We start from the raw sequence: 24,719 nt of genomic DNA on the forward strand, positions 1-24,719 counted from the left end.
GGGTATGCAGTGGTTGGAATGTAGGGCCCGCCAAAAAGTCCAGCACCAAATTAAGATTCCACAATGGAACCGGTAACCTCAAGGGAGACCTAAGATGCTTCACTCACTTAAAAAAAAATGGGCCACATCAGGATGAGACAAGGAAAACACCATTCACCACACCTCAAACAGGCAAGAGCCACAACTTGCACCTTCAAAGAATTAAGGGCCAAGCCTTTATTCAATCCATCTTGCAAAAAATCCAGAATGAGAGGGATCTTAACTGAACGAGGAAGAACAATCTGCTCCATACACCAGGCCTCAAAAACTCTACAAACCCGCACATAAGCCAAGGTAGTGGAAAGCTTGTGAGCGCGGAGTAAAGTGGCAATCACCACAGAGGAATAACCATGTTTTAACTGGCAAGCCCTCTCAAGGGTCAAACCATAAGACAGAATAGAGTTAGATCCTCGTGAAGAACTGGTCCCTGCTGAAGTGGAAGATGAAGGGGGCCTTCACCAGGAGTCATTGCAAATTCACATATTGTGGATGGCTGGGCCAGTCCGGCGTCTCCAGGAGTACTAGTCCCCTGTGGCCTTTGATCTTGTGAATTATCCTGCCACAGAGGAAAGGCATAAAGCAATGTGTCTTCTGGCTAAACCTGTACAAGAGAGTCTATTCCCAGGGACCACAGATCTCTCCTGTGACTGTAGAAGTGAGGAACCTTCTCATTTTGAGAAGGTCTAGGAACCGAAGGCCCCAGCGACCCACAATCAACTGAATCACCTTGGCTGACAACACCCACTCGCCTGGGTCCAGACTCTCCCTGCTGAGATAGTCCGCTCTTACGTTGTCTTTTCCTGCAATGTGAGAGGCCAAGATCATCTGCAGATGAAATTCTGCCCGTCCATCAGCTGGTCTATTTCCTGTGACATTTGCTGGCTCTTGGTTCCTCCCTGGTGATTGATATAGGCCATCATCACGTTGTCCAACAACATGCGAGCTGCTTGATTCCACAGCCTGTGGCTGAACTGCAAGCATGCCAGCCATACCACCTGGGCCTCCAGGTGATTCATGCTCCAAGCAGCACTCTCCAGCATTCCAGCGCCCCTGAGCCGTTAACTCCAGACAGTGAGCCCCCCATCCATGGAGACTCACATCTATCATGAGTACTAACCAGAGCGCACAAGGGAACTCCCTTTCTCAGATGATCCTCCTGCAACCACCACTGGAGGTAGGAGCAGATTTCCATCGGCAAGTGGAGCCGAACCACATAATTATTTATTTATTTAAAATTTTTGTATACCGACATTCGTTAAGAAAACATCACATCAGTTTCCATGTAACAAACTGGCCAACGGGGCTTTACAATGAAACTGATAAGGGAACTGGGTAGGGGGAAGAAGGGGAAAATCGAATGGAAAATACTGTACAAATAGGTAAGTGTAATAAAATGGTTAAATATAAGCAAAGAAAAATTATATACAAGTATTATATATTTGTATATAATGAAAAATTATATACAAGTAAATTATTTACAATAAAAAGTTCTGGGGAGGGAGTTTGGAAGGGGAAAGGGGGAATTGGTAGTATGCTTGGGGGGCGAGGGTGGGGGGAGATAGGTAGTATGCTTGAGGGGCGGGGGGGAGGGGTGTGGGAGAAAGGAGTGACAAGCAGGGGGGTTCATGTGTAGGCTCGTGTAAAAAGCCAAGAGACTGTGGGTTCCAACGAGATAGTCGAGAGCACTGAAGAGGACGCATATGCATCATTGCCCATAGCACCACTTCCAGGGTAGCTGCCATCAAGCCGATTACTTGTAAGTAGGACCACACCTTCAAGCGTATGGTGTTCATCAACTGACGCACTTGAGACATCAATCTCTGGATCTGAACTTCTGGTAGGAAAACTTTGTCCTGCCCCATGTTGAACCAGACCCTAGATACTTCAATGACTGGGATGGTTTAAGATTTCTCTTGGTTAGGTTCACTACCCAACTGAGCTCCTGCAATAAGGAGATCACCTTGTGTGTCACTAGGTGGCTCTCTTCCTGAGACTTGGCTCAAATCAGCCAATCGTCCAAATACAGGTGCACCAGGATTCTCTCTTTTCACAAGGCTGCTACTACCACTACCATAATCTTGGAAAAATGTTCTGGGAGCGATGGCTAGATCAAAAGGCAGCGCCCAAAACTGATAACGGCGCCCCAACACTGCAAAGCGTAGAAAGCTTGGTGTTCCAATTGGATGGGAATATGAAGGTAAGCCTCTGACAGAGGTCAGAAATTCCCCCGACTGCACCACCATTATTACAGAGCGTACGTTTTCCATTTGAAAATGAGTCAATTTCCAGTGACTGTTGACACCCTTGAGATGCAAGATGGGATGAAAGGAGCCCTCCCTTCTTGGGCAAATCACCCTACACTTTCTTGAGATGTGGGCACCAGAACCACAGCCCTCAGTCTGAGGAGTCTTTGAAGCGTGAACTCCACTGCCTGCTTCTGTGGGGAGTGGAAAGGGGACACCATGAACACGTCTCGAAGAATACTGCAAAATTCCAGTGCATACCCTTTGTGTATCACCTCCAAGACCCACTGGTCCGACGTGATGTCGACTCACCTCCAATAAAAGAGAGAGAGGTGTCACCCTATTTTCTGTTCCAGAAGGTGGGTCGGTAAAATTTCACTGGGAAGCTCAGGAAGGTCCACTACCCAAGCCACCCCTCTCTTGGGCTGCCAGGGATGAAGGCAGAGTCCGCTGAAAGGTTGTCCCTCTGCAGGGACGAAAATGCCTGGAACCCCGGAAATGACCCCTCATACCAAAGGGGTTCTGTAACTGTTTCTTATCCTCCAGCAACCGAGGCACCGGAGACTCACCCCACTTACTGGCCAGTTTCTCCAACTTGCTCCCAAACAAGACTGAGTCTTTAAAGGGGATCTTGGTAAGATTAGCTTTCGAAGCTGTGTCTGCTGACCAATTTCGCAACCAGAGTTGACGCCTGGCCGCTATCACCGAAGCCACTCCTCTGGCTGAGGTCCAGACCAAATCACAGCCTAACTCATACATCACACCATAAATTACAACTGTTAAGTCATGTAAAACCATTCTTGGAACCCAACGATTTTCGGACTATTCTACAAACACTTTTGTTTTCAACTATGGACTACTGTAATTCACTACTTATTGGTATTCCTAAATATATAATACGTCCACTACAAATCATTCAGAATACAGCTGCTCGTCTATTAACCAATATGTCCCGCGGATACTCATTAGACGATTAACCCTGCTAATGAGCAATGGAACCTTGTTCCTCCTCTAAGTACTTCATAAGCACTAGTACATCTTCCAATAACTCTTCAAGCATTAGCCCGGTTTCCGTGTTGATATTATGTTCTTAATTTATTGCCCTCTTAGGCCTTTTCTCCTTCCAGCTGCTCAAGCTTCCAAGTTTACTGCCCTTGTTAAATGTAACTTTGATCCTTTTGATTATAAAAAGTTGTTCTGTTACTGCTGTTTTCTTCTACCCCAGTTCGATGTAAACCGATCTGATATGGTATTCAACCTTGAAGGTCGGTAAAGAAAAATGCTAAATAAATAAATAAAATGTCCAGCTCTGAACACATCACACCCATTCTAAAACAATTACATTGACTACCTATATCATTTAGGATCCAATATAAACTTGGACTAATTGTTCATTCATTAGTCTTCAATTTACACTTTCCCTGGGCAAATGCTATTATGAAACTCTATTTTCCCTCCAGGTCTTTACGCTCAGCAAATCAATACCTCCTAAACTCATCCACCTTGACGAAACGTGTGAAAGAGCACTTTCCACAGCCGGACCAATATTTTGGAACATGCTGTCAAAAGAATTAAGAACCTATGAAAACTCCAAAACATTCAGAAAGGCATTAAAAACATATTTATTTAGAATTGCTTTTAATGATTTATTTTATTTTATCTTTTGTATGTATTATTGTCATCATAAAATTATGAATGTTCGTTGTAATCCACTCTGAATGAAAGAAGGGCGGAATAGAAATTATTTTAAAATAAATAAAAATAAAAAAAGGCAACAGCAGGCTCCATAACCGCTCTGGAATTCCTTCCAGACTCATCAACCTCCCGGAGAGAGAAGCAGACAAGATCTCGCCACTAGGGCACAAAAGGAAGCAATCTGTAAATTCATCACCACTGCCTCAAAGGCTTGCTTAAGAATAGCCTCAATCCTTCTATCATGTACATTCTTCAAGGCCACATCTCCCTCTACAGACATAGTTGTCTGCTTAGACATGGCAACATACCAGAGCATCCACTTTGGGAAAACGAAAAACACTGACAGCCGGATCCAGGGGATACAGGCCTTCCAATGTCTGACCCCCTTTAAAATTTATCTCTGGGGCATCCCATTCCAGATCAATCAATTACTGAATGGCATCCATCAGCAGGAAAAAAACAAGGAAAGCAAAATGAGATTCTTCCTCGGCTCTGACATAGCATCCGAGCCAGGAACATCCAGCTGTTTCAAGTTCTGGGAAATCAGGGCCGGCAGTTCATTGCTATGAAAGAACTGCAATATGGTTTGATATGGTTCCAGCCCTGAAGGAATTTCTCCATCTTCCAGGGAATCAGGATCAACCTCATCATCAGTGCCATCCGGGTTCCTGTCGGGAACACCCACAGGGAGCAGAGGCAAGCTCCAACGCTTAAGCATAGGGCTGGAAGAGGGAGGAACCACCAGCTGTGGGTCCGACTGGGCAGAAATGGGGGAAGTGGAGGACTGCGCCTGAAGAAGGGTGGAATTTTTTCAGGGCTTACAAGCCTAAAAAAAAGCAGCTGGGTCTAGACCAAATCCAGAAAGAACTGGAGCTGGCCCCACAGAACAGCCCTCGCCAGTGGAGGAGCCAGTCAAGGAAAAACCAAGATCTGGCATCCCCCCAGTCAAGGCCATGACCAACCCATCATCAGAATGGGAAGAGCCAGGCTTAGCAAAATCAGAGGAAGACAACTCTCCCTGAGCATCTGAGCAGTGCTGGCACAGGTTAGAAGCCAGTTCAGGCTGAGAAGCTCTAATATGACAAGCAACACAAATAGGAAGACGCTGAGGCTTCTTGCTTACCGGCACCATTGCTGCGGTAAATGTGCGTCAGAATGGCTCGCGCTCAAAAATGAAATGTGCTCCAAAAATAAGCGGATAGAAGAAAGCGCGGCAAGACGCACGCACAACCTGTGCACCAAGTTAAGTGTGTAAAAATGTGCGCGTAAAAAGCGTGCCCAAAAATTGAGCGCAAAATGGGTGCACAGAACCGACACTGTGCACACCAACGGCCTATAGAGGGCAATATAACATGCACAAGAGCATGTGAAAATGGCTGCTGCGGCGGCATGCAAGAAAAAAGCCTTAGTGCAAGGTTTAGACCACTGGGGGCTATTCAACCTGCCAGGCTCCCCAGTTCCCCAACCCCAATGGGAGCGGGAACCAATGTCAGCACTGTGTGCCAAGAACGGAGATTGGAAGAAGTCCTGAACCCCCCCCCCCCCCCCCCCCCGATTTAGGTAAAACTTTTTTTTTTTTTTTTAAACCTTACCAGAGCTCAGCACGGAGTACAGAGAAGGGGGGGGGGAGGGGGAAAGAAGGCATCTGTCATTACTGTCGCATTTGGTCTCCTGCACCCGCTGCCTTTCAGCTGAACTAGCAGTTAAGCCACACCGGGAAACCCAGCTACTCAACCAAGGCACACTTCTGAGGGACCACAGAAATTGCCTCAGGAATTCTCAACTTGGGGAGGAACCTTTAGGCATCATCGCAGGAGAGCATGGCTTTCTTTTCTTGAATTTAGAATTTCTCCTTTCAAAAAGCTCAAAGCAATCCCCATAGGGAGATGCATGTCCATCATCTGCTAGAGATGGGGCAGGGGAGCATAAACCTACTGGTCCTGAGTCCATCTGTCTACATGCTAGGAAATAGCACTATGGTCCTTACCCATTATTTCAAGTCCTGCTCACAACAAAATTGGAGATGCACAGACAGCTCTCCCTGACAAACAAAACAGGTAATAGCAATGGTGAAATCCTGGAATAGCCTACCAGTGGAGGTGTGGGAGGCCACCACTTATAATGGCATCTGGTCATGCTTGGGTCAGATATGAAAGACAATAGTAGCAGTATGGCTGAGAGACTCAGTAATCCTGGAAATGCAGCAGGTATTTGAGGTTGGTAAAACATGCCACAATTCCCCAGAAACCATCCAGGTCAATGCTGGCAGGTTGGTAATGGCCAGGAACGGTCTTGGTAAGACCAGGGAGACCTAGGCAAAGGAATGTTTGGGCAGTGGCCTCACTACTTTTGGGCAAGATTGAAGACAGGGTGGGGCAGGGAGATGAGAGTTAGATCGGATATGGAAATTGTATATTCAACAGCATGGAGAACTAAACAGGAAGAAAACAAAATATGATTTGGGTAAGGAGCAATATACTAAAAGCAGTCAAACTTTTGTAGCTGGCAGCTGGGATATAGATATTTATTTTAAATCACTTATATCCCACAGCCTCCAAAGTTCGGGGCAGATTACATAAAAACATTCATAATACAACATATAGTCCAAGATTCTTGTCTATAACTGTAATGATTAAGTGGTTCAGATGCCTAGAAGGTGTGAAGGAGAACCAATTGGAAAATGTCAGGTGTCCGTGTTCTGCTTTATTATGTCCTCAAGTGCCTTATCAAAAAGGAATGTCTTAAGGGTTTTCTAGAATGCCTTTGAATCATCAATGTTACATAAGTGTAGAAGTAGTGAATTCCGAAGTGTAGGGCCTGTGATGGAAAAGGTCCCTGGTGGAGTCCTTAGCAATGTGGACCAGAATAACTGGGTAGACTGGATGGGTCAGTTGGCCCTATTCTGCCATCATCTACCATGTTACCATTTAACTTCAAAGTTCATTGTCTCTCTCTCTGATAAATATGTTCAATTGGTATTATGTGGACAGCTACAATTTTAAAGTCTAACATTAGCAACCTGGTGCAGACTGATGTCTGCTAAACTCGCCTTAGCTCATACAGTACAGATACTAAGTCCAAAATTATGATAGCAGAGAGAAAAGCTATGACTTGCATCATGTCTAGAATAGGCCCTATGAACTCCAAAAGAGTAAACAAGATCAGTTTGGATATAGTATACAGTATATTCATGAAGTGTTCAGACCCCTTCACTTTTTCCACCTTTTGTTACGTTACAGCCTTATTCTAAAATGCATACTATGCATTTTTTCTTCCTCAAGCTACTTCCAATACTCCATAATGACAAAGCAAAATCAGGTTTCTAGAAATTTGTGCAAATTAATAAAAAAAACCCCAAAGCTGAAATATCACATTTATGTAAGTATTCAGACCCTTTGCTATGACACTCAAAGTTGATCTCAGGTGCATCCTGTTTCCATTGATCCTCCTTGAGATGTTTCTCCAACTTGATTGGAGTCCACCTGTGGTAAATTCAATTGATTGGATATGATTTGGAAAAGTACACACCTGTCTATATAAGGTCACACAGTTGACAGTGCATGTCAGAACAAAATCAAAGCCATTAAATCAAAAGAACTGTCTATAGACCTCCAGGACAGGATTGTTTTAAAGCACAGATCTGGGAAAGGGTACAAAAAAAATTGCTGAAGCATTGACAGTCCCGAAGAACACAGTGGCCTCTATCAGTCTTAAATGGACAAAGTTTGTAACCCCCAGGACTCTTCCTAGAGTTGGCCGCCCGCCCAAACTAAGCAATCAGGGGAGAAGGGCCTTAGTCAGGGAGGTGACAAGAACCTGATGGCTACACTAATAGATCTCCAGTGTTCCACTGTGGAGATGAGAGAACCTTCCAGAAGAACAACCATCTCTGCAACACTCCACCAATCAAGCCTTAATGGTAGAGCTGCCAGAAAGAAGCCACTCCTCAGTAAAAGGCACATGACAGCCTGCTTGGAGTTTGCCAAAAGGCACTTAAAGGACTCTCAGAGCATGAGAAACAAGATTCTCTGATCTGTTGAAACCAAAATTGAACTCTTTGGCCTCAATGCCAAGTATCATGTCTGGAGGAAACAAGGCACCTCGCATCACCTAGCAAATAACATCCTTCAGATGAAGCATGGTGGAGGCAGCATTATACTGTGGGGATGTTTATCAGCTACAGGAACTGGGAGACTAGTTAGGATCGAGGGAAAAATGAAGTACAGAGAGATCCTTGATGAAAATCAGTTCCATAGCACTCTGGACCTCAGAATGGGATGACTATTCACCTTCCACCCTAAGCACATAGCCAAGACAATGCAGGAATGGCTTCTGGACAAGTCTGTGAATGTTAATGAGTGGTCCAGCCAGAGCCTGGACTTGAACCCGATCGAACATCTCTGTGGAGACCTAAAAATAGCTGTGCATCGATACTCCCCATCCATCCTGACAGAGCTTGAGAGCATCTGCAGAGAAGAATGGGAGAACATCCTCAAATCCAGGTGTGCTAAAATTGCAGCAACATACCCAATAAGACTTGAGGCTGTAAGAGCTGCAAAGGTGCCTCAACAAACTACTGAGTAAAGGGTCTGAATACTTATATAAATGTGATATTTTAATTTATTTTTAATTTGCACACATTTCTAAAACCTGATTTTACTTTGTCATTATGGGGTATTGTGCATAGACTGAGGACAGAAAAAATGCCTATTATCCATTTTAGAATAAAACTAACATAACTATGTGGGAAAAGTGAAGGGGGGGTCTGAATACTTTCTAAAAGCACTGAAATTGATGATAAACCCTACAAACTCCAGCACCCAGATTATGAATAGATTCATAACTCTTTGCTCTATACAGGCCCTTGATCAACCAAATAGTCAAGTTGTGAAACACATGAATGCCCAGTTTCTTTAAGAATACTGTGATGACAGCCCAACATTTTGTGAAAACACATGCCGCTGATGCTGGGCCAGGATGTGGCATTTCCCTACCGCACATCAGAAATGCATCCTGTGGTTCAGATGTTTCTCTGTTTGTACACTTCCTTTAAATTCAGAACATACAGGCTCCTTTGTTCAGAAGTGATAAGCAGCCTGTGGCACTGACCTTCAACTTTTCTACTACTTACTATTACTATTTATTTCTAACACACTAAAATACATACACAGTGCTGAACAAATACATTAAAGAGTTAGCCCTGCTCACTAGAGCTTACAATTTCCTCATGACAAACAAACAAGACAAAGAGAATTTGGGAGTTTTTATTAAGAAAAAGGGTTAAAATCAATGAGGCTGTGATCAGGAGAAACAGGAGTTAAAGTTTAAAAGCAGCCTCAAAATGGTGGGTTTTTAGACTGGATTTAAATAAAGCCAAAGTGAGCATAAATGCACTAACTCATTAAGTGTATTCCAAGCATAGGGCACAGCAAAGTTCAAAACGTCAATTTGGAAGCTGGTGGAGGAGAAAGACACAGATAAGAGTGGAATGCCTGAAAAATTCGCAAGGAGGGGGAGTTTAGGGAAAACAGATATGAGAGGAGAGGTAGTGGGGAGATATTGAATGAATACACTTGTGGATGAGTTACAGAAGCTTGAACTGTTTGTGGAAATGGATATAAAGGCAATGTAGTGACACTGGTAAAAGAAAAGTCACACAGCTAAACTTTATCATGAGATACTTGTTCAAACAAGAAGCTTAGTTGTAGGACAATTCAGTACCCTTCAGTCTTTTTGGGTACTAGGCAGTACCTGAAGAAAAATCCCTGCCCTTTTTTCCAGCAGCAGCATGTATTTGACCAACTTGACCTCCAAGAGGCAGGACATTTGAGCCTGAGTAAGTCCTCATGGTTCTTGAGACCCTCCCTCTCCTGGTTGGGCAATTTAAAGGGAATTCCAGTAGGTGTAATATGTAGCCCTGTGAAATTAATGAAAGACCCAGCTGTTGGAGGTTTCACTGGGCCAATGGTTTAAATAGAACCTCATCCTCCCACCTACAAGAGGTTCTTTCAGGATGAGGACTGGCGTGCTGGTTATAGTCTCTGAATTCAGACAAAACCCATCCCTGATTTTGACTGGGTAGTGATGTGGGGCTCAGAGCATTTACCTTCATAGTGGTAAAGTCTGAAGCCCTGATGGTGCCAGGGATGAGCCAAAACCTGGAAGCACGTTCTCTGCTGGAAAAAAAATGGTTGCTAGGATCCTAAAAAAGGAAGCTGGCTCAGAGAGCTGCAGAAAGAGGGGTTTCTGAGGCCTTGTTTGGCGGTCCTTCAGGCAACCTCCTTGACCTTATCTCCAAAGAGAATCCCTCCTGTACAAGGCACAATGGTGAGCCTTTCCTGCATGTCTTCCTGGAGGTCAGATTCATCTAGTTATGAGTGTCTACATTCATCTATAGCACTTTCAGAGGTCATCCATGCCATCTCCAAAGCATTACATGCTGTACATCATCATGTAAGATGCTTTTCATATGGTTTTTCTTGAGCCATCAGAGAATGGAGATCACCTAAAATGTCATAAGGGAGGCTGTTGGTGAATTCTTCACCCTTTGCAAGATGGTATGCAATAACTTGACCATGTCAATCTGGGAGGAAGCTATGTGGGACTGGAGCATCTCATTCTGATAGTGCCTTCTCTCAAAATAGTCTGTATAATCTGACACTCATCACCTTGGGTATTCACGTGTGGCTTAGCCCATTTCAAGTGGGATTTGAACACCGTAGACAGTGCAGCAATTAGGACTAGTCGAATACCTCAGTCCACCTGGATATAGTTAGTTGGTGTTCACTTTCTTAGCAACCAAGTGTACAAGATGTTGGATTTCCCATATCTTCTCATACATGTCCTGGTAGAGAGGGTGGATGGGCATTGCTACCAACTCTTTCAGGATATCCAAGTAATTAAGGAGGCCAAACAAGGATGCTTCTGCAGTCCTTTGACCCACACCTCAATTAGAATGGCCATTACCTACACAAAATCTGGAAAGGAGAGCTCCTCTAGATGACAACTGTGTCTTGCCTGTGGAGATCAGAGGTTTAAGGGGAGATTAGGTATTTTTTGTGGAACCTAACTTCTCTGATCCATAAATTGACCTCACTGATTGCTTAGAATCACTATCTATAAAAACTGAAGGTGACATTTAAGGATGTATTGATTCTAGAATTAATTGCCTTTCAGCAATGAAGGTTGACTATCAGGGACTGGGAGTCAATCATTGTCAAAGGTCTGGAAAGCCTTACTTTTGAGGTCTTTAAGCATTGATTTGGTGCACTTACACAGACACTAAATCTTGATGATGCTACTAAGACATTCAGCAACACAGGAAAAGCAGCAATTTGATGCTGGATGCTTGGCACTGTTCATGTTATTTGCTTACAAAGTTCCTCCTCAAAGATTGCTGAGTGGAACGTCGATGGGATTCATTTGATGGGTGCTTTCAGGGATTGAAACTAAAACTGGACCTCTAGAGATCGATACAACTAGTGCCCAGAATAGGAGTTAGAGCTTTCCTGCAGGTGCAACTACACTGGAGGTCAAAAACCAGTATATGCCTGCTCTTGGGGCCATGCAAAGAAGACAGTATTGACAGCTCTTATCTTTCAATGGCACCTCAAAGCCATTTCTCTACAGGGCTTCATGCTCAAGTGCTCAGAGCCCAGTTCTCAGCATGAGAAAGAAGACCAAGATCTATCTAGATCTTTGGTCCTTACCTTAGGTTTCAGCACCAAAGGAGTTGATATTTCCTTTAACTCTTCCCCTATCTCCAGCAAATGGTAAAACTCTAAAGACACTTTCATTATTTGCCCGCCCCAGACTTTGGAGGGTGTGAGCAATAAGTAATTTTAAATAAAAAAAATAAATAAAATTTGGTGGACTTTTTCTTCAGTTTTTTAAGATGAGACAGTAATCTCATCTTGTGGATCTTGATAGCTCATGGCAATATCCTAGAGAAGACATTGTAGTGAGACACATGATCCATACCCAAACTGTGGAAGGTCTTGTGGTGGTCAGTGATGTTCATTTTCTGCCTGCTGTCTGGGCAAAACTTAAAGCTCTGGGTGCCTTCTCTGTTATTCGAACAGCTGACAATATAAAATGAAAACAAGAACATTTTCCCTCAGGAAAAGATAGAGAAAAAAGGGAAACTGAATGTGGGACTGACAGGATGGCTTAAGAAAAAAGGCCTTTGATAGGAGAGGTGGAAAAAAAAAATCAAGAAAATTTATAAGAATGCTGAAAACCTAACTAGAAGTTAAGGAGAAAGAAAAAAACACTATAAACACCAAACACACACAAAAAGTACAGGGAAAAGAGAATTGTTTTGAAGAACTATATAAATCCAGTGAAAACAGCAGCTGCCAAAGGGAACATGTCTGAGGTCTACTATGAAAAACAGACTGAGACATGCTGCATGACCACAGGAGTTAATGTATATGCTCAGAGACCTCCAAAAAATTTCTGGAAAGCTCTGGAAAACTTACCAAACCCTTTCTACCAGTCACTCGTGTGTGTGATTATGGTAAACTGCTTGCTGTCAGAGAATGTGACTTCCTTTCTCTAAAGCTGTCATGGAAATCATGAAATTTAGCATAGTACTTCTATATATTCTAATACAACAAATAGTATGGAATATCAATATTTATAATTTATACAATACCAGCACAAAGCACTATATACTAATTTTGTTCCATATTTTGTATAAATTTACATCTGTAGATATTACTGATATCACTGAAGTTAAAAAAGAAATAAAAAGAAACCAGATTTAATATAGAGCACAAGTATTACTTAATCATGATGTGTGAATTGAATGAGTACCTATGCGCAAATGGCAATGCATTCTGGGTTGGTTCAGCCCTTGGTTCTGAGTTTTGTGTCACTTCTGGTGGTGTTCTTTCATCATCTGTCCCATTGATGCTTTCTGGTGTCAATGGAGATTGAATATCCCCTCCTGCTGATTCCTGAAGTGGAAAGAACAAATGTTTATATGACCTCCCTAGAAATGTTCAGAACATGTATGGCTAAACAGCTACCAGAATGCATGAGATGCTCCCCTTGCTGGCATATAAATTAATGCTGATAGTGTTCTTTTAGAGGTCAGTTTTCAAAAGTCATTTGGAAATGGGGTTAAGTCAGAGGAAGCAACACCACGTGTAGTTTTGCCTTTTCAAGGGTTCACGTCTTTTCCATGGAAAAAGCAAGTGTAAATGTATATGGGGTACTTCCCCACCCCCAGCATTTTTTAAAGGGAACATATGCTCCCTTTATAATCCAAAATTGGTATAAACCCTATGGGAAAATCACCTTTGGCCTTTGCACCTGTTCAGGTATGTTTTAAAATAATTCCATTAATTGTTAGCGCCAGGGGTCATATTATAGCTTTTTTCTTGCCCATGGAACAAAGGAATAAAAAATGCTTATTTTACCATAAAAAATGGATGCCTCTAAAGAAAGTTGTTTTCTTACCAATGGGTCATTCAATAGAAATAAGATCTATTTTAATGCATGAAAGAATTTATGGAGGCATAAAATCCTCAGCAGCTAGTTTTACAGGTCCCCTTAGGACTCAATAATGCACTTAATGGAAGGGCAAACAGCAGTATTTGATTTTATCTATCTACAATAACTAAAGGGATACTACAAGATAAAATACAATAAATGATAGGAATGTTGTATGGTAGAGCGTGAGATTGATGATAATGGACAATCGAAGAAATTAGCATAGGGGACAATGGGTACAAATGAAATGTATAGCATTAAAAGTGAGGAGATAGCCAATGGAACCACTACATAATTTTAAGGACAGTTTTGTCTGAGTATAGTGAACTAGAATATAAAGCCTGAACTTTTTCTCATAGACATAAAACAGAAGAAAAGCCTTAGTAAATTAGGTCCATAATTCTAGCATAATTATCAAATGCTATTTATAACTTTTTCTCTGCAGGACTTTCAAAGTATATAAAATATGTTTTATTGAGCTCTCTGTCTGTTATCTGTCCCTCACAAACTGATTGGGAAATGTATAGGTCAACTAGCAAGTTGAAGTTTATGTACGGTTTCTTTTCTTTTTTTTTTTTTATAAAAATGGATGGTCAATATTTTCACATGACCATGGATTTTAAACATACTGAAAACTGAACAAAAATGGAAAATTTATTTTATTGTGATATGAATTATGTCAAAAAAAGGTTAAGCCATAATTTTTAGATCTTCCATCATATCTATATATATCTGTTGCTAGGAATTAGAAAAGATATACCTTATAGCTATTTATTTGAAAAAAGATTCTATTCTCCCCTATCCTAATTCACAAGTGGTAAAATTTGTAAATCAACAGAGGAAGTGAGGTCTAATAGCTAGAACAGTGAAATATGAGGCAAGATAACTTTTCAGACTTGTAAGTAAATCCTGCTTTCCCACAGGCTGCGTAAACCTGGGAAATTTACTTTACCTTCCTGTATTTCCATCTGCCAAACTGTTATTAACCATAATGCTCCTTACGTGCTCTCTCCTTTGAAGCTTCTAACACCACAAACTGACCAGACACCAAAATCTGACAATATTTGTCAATAGCATGATGGCTCCTTCTTGAAAAGCTGTGGAATTAGAGCAAAGCTAGTTTTCACTAATGCACTTAGAAATTTTAGATTAAAATCATATACAACCAATTTTCAAAGGGGTTACAAGCGTTGAAGTGGCACACATCATAGCAATTTTCAAAAGTCTATTTATGTGGGTAAAAATTCAGCCCTAAGGAGACATATGCCCAAGAGTAGCAACTTTCAAACACCCATTCATGGGCGTAAAACACCCATTCATGGGCGTAAAACCCAGTTTTACGGATGCAAATCCTTTTGAAAATTACCTTCTTTGAAAACAGCAATGTAAAACAAATATATTCAGTACAGGAAGTAGGTTCATGGATAATAAGATGTGCAATATAACAAAAATTTAGAAACGTTAGAACATTTCTCTGTAGGAAAATAGCAGAATATCCAAATCGATTATTATGAAGCAAGGAATTAATTTAGGATTTAAAAAAAATATTTTCAGATGTCTACTGTGTTCAGACTAGAGCAGAAAATTTGAGGAACTTTGGAAAAGTTTGGAAACTAATCAAGACTCAGAAAATCTATAACCTCTCAAAGATTTTCTCCAAGCAGAAGGACCAAGCTTTACTCCAAAAAACACAGAGACACTAGAAAGTTTATGCAGGAAGATTTCACTTCTGATCACCGAAAACAAACCTTGAGAATAGAAACAAAGATAAATTTAAAGAAAATATCTCTAGATGCTTATAAAAAAAAAAATCCAAGCAATAGTGTGTTTAGAAATTATTCATTGGATAACATATGACTACAAAATTTAGCAACAAGAAATTATATCCCTTACAAAATAGCCACTCTGACATTGCTAAATGGGGAGAACATAGTAAAATTTGTGCTTTGGAAGTTTTGTAGCAGAAAAGTCAAGGTGGTCTGATGGTGGATGCTTGTAATGCATTTCCAGTGGATGTGCTGTAGACAAAAACACTAACAGAACTCAAAACAGAGGATTCCTAAAGGCAAAAGGATAGAAATGAAGCAGCGGTTCAACCCCTAGCAGGAGATAGTTGATTTCAAGAATATGCTGGGGTAGCCTACATAGAGTGGTAATTACAACCATAAACAGCAATAGTTTAAATTGGGCATCCAGGAAAGCATTAGTGTAAATCTGGAATGAGCAACAGTTATAACCATAAACAGCAGTGTTACAACAGCATTGGGCTTCTAAGAAGGGTGAGGTGATCTGCATAAAGAGATTATGGCTATGATTCTGTACATTGCTTTGGGTGATTTTCAATTAAACCTGGAAAATGATTCGTACATTTTATTAGGTAAAATACATACATAAACCTCAAAGGCATCACAATCCATCTCAGTCTATGTTGGGAAAGTAGGGATGTGCAGAGGGACCGCATACGTTGCATTCGGTATTCATATTCGTCGGGGGGGGGGGGGGCAGATACATTGCATTCGGCAAGGGGGACCCCCCGATACGTTCATGTGTTCATTCTTATTCGTTTCCTGGCTAAAATTTAATTAACTACAACCTCCCACCCTCCTGACCCTCCCAAGACTTACCAAAACTCCCTGGTGGTCCAGTGTGTGGGGGGGGGTGTCCGAGAGCCATCTACTGCACTCACGCCGTCGCCTGCCGGTATTCAAAATGGTGCCGATAGCCTTTGACCTTACAGGTGCCATTGGTCGGCCCCGGTCGGCCCCTTTGCCCTCACTAGTGAGGGCAAAGACTATTGGCGCCATTTCGAATACTGGCAGCCGACGGCCTAAGTGCAGGTCGCTCCCGGACCCCCGCTGGACACCAGAGACTTTTGGCAAGTTTTGTGGGGGTAAGGAGGCTCTCCCAAGACTTGCCAAAAATCCCTGGTGGTCCAGCGGGGGTCCAGGAGCGATCTCCTGCACTCGGGCCGTTGGCTGCCAGTATTCAAAATGGCGCCGATAGCCTTTGCCCTTACTATGTCACAGGGGCTACCGGTGCCATTGTTCAGCCCCTGAACACAAGATGGCGCCGGCCGTCCATTGCTCCTACCATGTGTCAGGGGCCGACCAATGGCACCGGTAGCCCCTGTGACATAGTAAGGTTAAAGGCTATCGGCGCCATTGAATACCGGCAGCCAATGGCGTGAGTGCAGTAGATGGTTCCCGGACCCCCCCCGCTGGACCACCAGGGAGTTTTGGTAAGTCTTGGGGGGGGGGATCAGGAGGGTGGGGGGGTTTGTTTAAATTCACTCCTTTAAACGGCCGAATAATTCGGTGAAAATTCGTTTTATTCGTGGGGAATCGCGATATGTTTCGCTTCCCCACGAATACAATGAATATGGCCCTATACGTTGCGGATTACCAATACGTTGCAAACGAATGCACACCCCTACTGGAAAGTGGACGCTTGTACTGTGGTGTGGCTGGCACTGCTGGACAAGTCAGCCCATATGGCCCACACCGACAACTGGCGGATGCTCCCCAAATGGGGCTGATAGGAGCTTTGCCTATACCAACCATCTTCCTCACAGGTTGAACTCTTGGGTTCTGATGGCCGGCAGGTTTTAGGAGGGTCCTGGGAGCAGCTTAGAGGGAATAGTGATCCTGTCCTGAGGTTGCCTTGAGACACAAGTCCTGGTGAGAAGTCAAAACTCTGAGGGGGCATTAATGAACACTGGTACCCGACACAAAGGAACTCCCTTAAGGGATCAAGCACTTTGTTAGAGACACATCACCCAAACAATTCCAATACACAACTCCAGTGAAGGGATGCCCCGCAGTGGAATCTGTAATATAGAGAGATGAAAGTAGAAGTCACTCATAAGGACAACACAAGAATCCCAAAAGAGGAAAAAAATCTTTTTGGTGGGGGGACACTCATAGGAACATGTTTTGGGGCATGAATACAAAGATAGTTAAATTCCTACTAGGATACAAAGTACATTTTTAGAATTGCGAGGAAAGAAGAAAGAGAAGCAAAGCTTAATATAAATTGTCCACCTAGGGACAATCTAAGAAGAAAATTCTAGAATGTGGGGTTGACATGAGACTGAAGATGCATACGCAGGAGTAATATAAGGAAATATTTCTTCATAGAAAGGGCTGTGAAAGCATGGAACAGCCTCCAAACGGAAACCATGAAGGCACTGTGTTAAAAACACTAACTTTCTCAAACATAGATTACTGCAATTCCCTATTACTAGGCCTTCCTACAGGACTATTAAAACCTTTAAAGTTATTACAAAATGCCTCAGCAAGTTTATAAGGGACAAAGAAATTTTTCCACATCACCCCCTCGCTCATTTCACTGCACTGGCTGCCAATACAATCCAGAATCTATTATAAAGTATTAACACTAATTTTTAACATCATTCACTCCATCAACCCCAGCCTAATAGGCGTGACACTTCAAAACATACACACCGCAGTGAATACTAAGATCACAAAATAAAGGACTATTGACTGTGCCTACAATGCAGAGTGCACATCTGATACAACTAAGAAACCAAATATTTTGCATAGCGGGACCAAAGTTGTGGAATTCTCTGAGTCGCAGCGGTGGATTCCCGATGAAGATCGGCCCAGGGATTCGCCGCCCAGGCCGGCCCAGGAAATACCACGTGGTCTGACGAGCACGGCTCAGTCACGGCCGTGCTCAGCAGACCACGTGACCGGCCCACCGGGAGGATGCCCGATCCCCCGATAGGCCAATCCGCCCCTTCTGAGTCGTTATGTTTGATATCAGAAAGAAAGAATTTCAAGCATGAGCTGAAAACCTGGCTCTTCAAAAATGCATATAATCTAACTTAAAATATCAAAATACAGAGAACTACAATATCAAGTCCAAAGATATTATTAGAATGATTAACAAGTAATGAAAGATGTAAAATATCTTAAGTCAACCCAATGACTAATGTGTGAAAAATGATTGAAATAGAACATATGGCTCACAAGCTAGTATCCTAGACCTTTAGTTAATATGTACCAGAAAATCACAGTAGACATAGATCTATATTAATCCCTGTTGTGTTGACCTATTTGTATGAATGTAATTTTTGTAAACTGTTGTGATCTTCATTCAGGGGCAGCTCAAGGCAATCTGCCACTTGAGGTAAGGGACGAGATGGCGTCCTCTCTCGCCCCGCCCCCCCCCCCCCCATCCCTTCTCCCTCCAGCTGCTGCCAACCTGGCCAGCGGGGGCAGTGGCATTTCTCCTCTCTGCCGCCGGCCTGGCCTCCGCCGGCGGCCCTCCTCCAAGCTGCCGGGCTGGCCTCCTGCGGCAGCCTGCTGCAATGACTCTCCCTCTTTTCTGCTGCTGCTGGCCAGGGTCGGCAGCCACGGCAGGGCAGGGGCAGGCAGGGTGAGGCAGAGCTACAGTGGCATTCTGAGAGGGACATTTTTTGCCGCCTCAAATTTCTGCTGCCTGAGGCGACAGTCTCACCTTGCCTCATTATAGAACCTCCCTGTCTTCATTTGGAACAACGCTATATAAAATGTCTAAATAAATAAATAAATATATTCAAGAAAGCATGGATAAAAACCACAAAGGATCTTTAGCTGTGGAAAAGTGAAGACAAATCTAGTTGGATCTGCAGTATTGCAACAGGATGGAAAATTGGTTAGACAAGATGGGTCTCACCAACCTTATCTATCATCTTCCATGTTTCTGTATACTGCTACCGCTTCAAGGCTACTTCAAGGTAACAAGGCATTAACAAAAAGAGGTATTCGTAAAGAACTCTGACACCAATTTAAAAAAAAATTAAAATTAAATGAATTAAGCATCACATGATAGAAACATGGTCTTTGCAGATGTAAGACTATCTCAAGGAAAGAAAGATATATCAAAGCACTCTTCAGACAATATGCAGACACATCATTCCTCTGATAAGCCTCTCCTAAAACTCTGAAACACCAAGTGGATAAAGCTTGAAGTTAACTAGGTATTCAGAAATGAAAATGCTCAGCCTACATATGCTTGCAGATACATCTCTGACGGAAACCTTTCTTCCATGAAGATAAAGGACACAAATTTCACCGGGAGAAAAGATATAAAAAGTGCAGTTCAGTGACCATCCCAGGAGATCCACATACAACTACATCTTCACAGGAGTCAAACAAACCCCCCCCATAAGGGAATTGCCCCCAAGCTAGAACCTAAGAAGCCTGGAGAAGAAATGGCTGAGGGAAGATATGATAGAGGTCTAAAAAGGACTAGAATGAGTAAATGTGAATCAGTTATTTACTCTTTCAGATAATACAAGGATTAGAGGGCACTCCCTGAAGTTAGCAACACATTTAAAACAAATTAGAGAAAATTATTTTTAGAAAAACTACAGACATCTCTGGTTGAGACTGGGGGGAAAAGCTGACCGATTGGAAACATTTATTTATACCGACCTTCATGAAAAATATCATATCAAATCGGTTTACAAAGAACAGTGTGACAAGAAACATTAACCTTAACAAACCTTAACAAAACAAGTTGCAGGAAAGTTACAATAAAACAGGGGTACTGGGGTAGGAAGAAGAAGATGCTAGCAGCGGAAAGAGGAACTCAGTAACAATAATGGTGCTGTAATAGTGACTTTGCTGAAGATTGTCTAGTTACCAGTCTAATATCCACGACCTATTCTATAACCTAGCTGGTGCTGGTTTAGTTACAGGAAGGCTTGACAAAATAGCCAGGTCTTGAGCTTTTTCTTGAATGTCCGCAAACAAGGTGCCTGTCTGAGGTCCGGGGGGATGGAGGTAACCTGCACGGAGCAGGAGTTGCTACCATGGGAAACTTGCTGACCAGACTGGATGAACCATTTGGTCTTTTTCTGCCGACATTATGTTACTATGACTGTTCTACAATTTCAAGAATACTCCATAAACATGCCCTGTATGGGAGGGTGGCAAGATGTAAGCCACTGCTAAAGAAAAGCTATATCATGTGCTGTATGGCATATGCAAAGAAACACTTTGGAGACACTGTACACATGTGGGAGAAGGTTTTATGTCTGATGAGATCAAAGTGCAACATTCTGATCTTAATGCTAAGTCTGTGTGACAAACACACAGCACATCACCCCTCTAACACCATCCCTAAAATAAAGCACGGTGGTGGTGGCAGCATTATTTTTGGGCCGATACAGTAAAAACCGTGGGAGAACCGGCGCTCCGAGGTGAGTGCCCGCTCTCCCGGGCGCGCGATCGAGTATTTAAATGAGGGCCCACGGTAATAAGGAGGAGCTATGGACACTAGCGAGTCCCTAGCGGCTCCTTATTGACAGAAGCAGCGGCTGTCAGCGGGTTTGACAGCAGACACTCAATTTTACCGGTGTCGGTTCTCGAAACCGCTGACAGCCACTGGTTCGGAAAACGGACGCCAGCAAAACTGAACGTCTGTCTTCCAATCTGCAGGCAGATTTTTTTTTTTTTAATATATCTTTTTTATTTTAATTGAAAATGTTTACACACAGTTTGTAAGCATAAAACCATGCTATACAGTGGGTTGGACAAATTACACCGTAAAATCTCATATACATGTCAGGTAACAATATCAACATATTTCAACAATAACAATACTGCAAAAATGACAAATGATAGCCCCCCAGTATGCATCAAGGTTGAACTGAGGAATGATTGGTCAGATGCCTGTGAAGGTGCTCATTCTGTGAATTTTAAATTGACCTGTAACAAGATAACTGTGTCCCCAGCCCCCCGCCCAATCCCTCCCTGCCTCTAGCTCTTTTATGTCAGGTGAATGTTTTATAATGTAGTCAATAAACAGAACAAACAGAATAGTTTCTTGGTATTTTCTTGAAGGTTTTTCTTGATGACTTCCTAATGTAAGGTGATTTCCTAATGTGAGATGTTTGTATGTAATTTGACTGGATTAACCCTCTGAGTGAGTCCCTTGTGGGACCAATGTAACCTAACATGTGGTAGGGAAATCAAGAAACCTTTTCCTGATTTCAGCAGGTTGTACCGCAAGGAAAGGTTCCCACACATCTCTGAACCTCGCCTTTTTATATTCTGATTCTTTGTTAACAGAAAGAAAGTCGAAAAAGGCCAGTTTAACCATCTTATTTAACCAGCATTGGTAGGTTGGTGCTTCTGCCGAAAGCCAGACTGTTAATATCGTCTGCTTTGCCAATAAAGCCGCTATGTCTATACAGCGACCTTGACCTTTCTGGAGCTTCAGCTGAGCAGGGTTTATTTTCCCAAATAGCCACAAAAGAGGGTCATCAGGTAGATCTTGCCCCACTAGGGTAGAGCACAAGGCTTGGATTGCAGACCAGAAATTGTGAATTCTTGAGCAAACCCAAAAGCAATGTAAATAATCCCCTATCAGGGTCTCGTATTTCAAACACAGCGAAGATTGACAAATTTTCAAGTTGGCAGCTGTTTTTGTAGAATAATAATATTGCCAAATAAATTTAAATTGCAACTTCATTATCTCGTTTAGGACCTTCATTATCTCGTTAGGAGTGATTGGCTTGTTTAACATTTCTATTTGTTGTGGTGTTAATTGTGGTAAGTGCAATTTTTGGAAAAATTTCCCTTCCTCCGAGTGGTCCCCTATATGGTCTTCAGTATATAACTGTGCGTAAAATGATAGTAGGATTTCCCCAATTGCAGCTTCCTTGGTGGCCCATGTGCCTTGGGATGTTTTAAGTTTTTCTATGTAAGTTCTACTTCGTTTCGCCCTTATCAAATTCGCTAATAGTTTTCCCGTCTTATTCTCGTATCGAAAGAAATTATGTTCCGCAAATTGGAAGCTTTTCATAGACCTTTTTGTAAGTAGGTTTGTAGTTGACTGAGTAGAGCGTGGTATCGTGCTATATTGGAAGATGACGGATCACAGATCATTAGTTTTTTGATCTGATGTAGTTCAGTTTCTAATTGTAAAATTTTGGAGTTCATCCGTTTATTTCTAGAGTGGAGATAGGAGATTCTCTCTCCTCGCATTACCACTTTTCTGCTTTCCCAGAAAAGAGAAGGATTATCAAGATGTTGGGCATTCATTTCCCTAAAGAGAGACCATTTATCTTGTAGAAACTGTTGAAAATCAGAATCATTTTTCATATAGGTGGGAAAACGCCACCATTTCGACAGTGAATTCTGCCCTCCAAATTGAACATCCACCCAAATTATTGCGTGGTCTGAAACACTGGCGTGACTTATATTAGCCTCTTTAATGAAAGGAAATATGGTTTGTGTCCCAAGGATGTAATCAATGCGTGATAAGTGTTTTATGTGCTTTAGAGACATGGGTATAATCTTTTTCCTCGGGGTGTAAGTTACGCCAGAAATCCGTGAGTTGCAATCTTTTACAAAATTTGGCTAAGTTAGTTAAAGGGGGGCTTGAAAAACGAGTAGGTTTGGACGCGGATTTGTCCAAAGAGGTATCCATAAGTGTATTAAAATCACTAGCTATGAGAAGCCACCCCTGTGAATGTTGCATGAGTTGACCAGTCAATTGACGAAAAAAAAAAGGGCAAAGGTGTGTTTGGACCATACAGGTTGCATATCGTAACCTCTCTACCATTAAGTTTTCCAATAACAATGGAATATCTGCCTTCGGTATCAACTATTTCCGAAGTAAATTGAAAATTCAGTGCTTTATGAATGAGAGTCGCCACCCCTGCTTTTTTATCATTGGCTGGTGAATAACATACTTGCCCTACCCAATCGCGGCATAATTTTTTGCATTCATCAGCTGTCAAGTGAGTCTCCTGTAAGCATGCGATATCAACTTTGGTTCTCCTTAAATGTTGAAGTACTTTTGCTCTCTTAACAGGGTTTCCCAGCCCTTTCACATTCAAACTAGCCAAGCGTATTGCTGAAAGAATCATGGGCCCAGAGTATTTATAATTGGTGACCAATTCTTCCAAACAAATGGCCCAGGAGCCCCCCAGCCTTGATAGCACCTGTGCACTACTGCATCCCAGACAATACATGTGTGAAATTATTATCCCTAGAGCTAGAATAATGGTACTCCCCCTCTCCCTCTTCCCTCCCCCCCCTTTTATTTTCCTCAGAACACATAATCAAAATACCTCTTGAAGGAATTTCAAAGAGGTGATTGAGAATCACATACGGCTGTGCCTAGGCACCATCCAACTCAACTTTTCAGATATACCAATAGAGCTCAGTCTGTTTTGTCCGTGACCTGAGGCTCTATACTCCATTGCAAACCGGTACTCCAGGAATTGGGCAGGTAGATTTTAAACCCAATGGGTATCAGCCATGTACTAATTTGTTGGTCTGTATTTTTCGTCTATCCATCTGGCTATTTCGGTGTTAATATGTTTATACTCCGCTTTATCAGGCAATATCAACCTTTCGTCAGCCAACGCTCCAGAGGAGGCAACAGTTAAAGGTCGAGGAAAATCTTTGGAAAAAGACAATGCATAGTAGCAGAGACGTCAGAGATTGAGTATGACATCCTATTACTGTCCCATGGGGAGAAATAAAGAGTGTAGCTGCTGAAATTAAATAGTAATACTCCTAAATTCTGGTTTTACCAAGGAGTCAACTTACTAGCCCGGACAGATCGGCGACTCCAGTCTCTGCAATTCATTTTCAAAGCATGCGAAGTCGACGCCTCTGAGTTCGTTGGCCAGGTTCGTTAGAGATATGTAATGTGGACGCCACTATCCGCCTCAGCTTCAGTGCGTTCCATAGTAATCAGTAAAGTCACGGACGTCATGATATAACTTCAAACAACCAAACTTTATTGCCCTCTGGAACTGGCAAAGAACAAGCTATGAATTCATTTATAAACAAAAAAAACTAATTCAATAGTTGTGCGGCGTTCTCATTGTTAGAGAACTACGAACTAGTTGGATGCCAAAGGTAAGCATTGCAGGTGAAACATCTGCAAACTGTCGAGACAACTAGAGTGTGAAAAAGTTTTGCATTTGGTTACTGATTCATTCACCATTAAGACCTGCGGCAAAGGCTCTGGTATCAATTATGTTGGTAAATGTATGAGCTTTCCCTTCGTGCCAGATTTTCAAAGTGGCTGGATACGCAATTGAAACCGAACACTTTTCTTGAATAATTCAGTGCACAGTGGACTAAATTGTTTTCCGTTTCTGAGTAAGTTGGCTCGAAAAGTCCTGAAATAAATGGACCGGAGCTGAATTGTATGCAAAATTCTCGTGTCCGGTATGCTTGAAGTATCCTCTGCTTTTGTGACCAGTTTAAT

The 24,719-nt window shown here is 42.3% G+C and overlaps 1 protein-coding gene across 4 annotated transcripts in view; it reads right to left on the reverse strand.

Moving 5' to 3' along the window:
• The window catches only part of HOMER1 (homer scaffold protein 1), a 365,230-nt gene that overhangs the window by 112,567 nt on the left and 227,944 nt on the right, over positions 1–24,719 (reverse strand). For all 4 annotated transcript variants that reach the window (XM_029575555.1, XM_029575541.1, XM_029575549.1 and 1 more), the window contains one exon: positions 12,795–12,937. In XM_029575555.1, the coding sequence (XP_029431415.1) occupies positions 12,795–12,937 (143 nt within the window). The remainder of the gene's footprint in view (positions 1–12,794; positions 12,938–24,719) is intronic.

Source organism: Rhinatrema bivittatum, chromosome 1 (assembly GCF_901001135.1).
Source record: "Rhinatrema bivittatum chromosome 1, aRhiBiv1.1, whole genome shotgun sequence".
NCBI lineage: Eukaryota > Metazoa > Chordata > Amphibia > Gymnophiona > Rhinatrematidae > Rhinatrema > Rhinatrema bivittatum.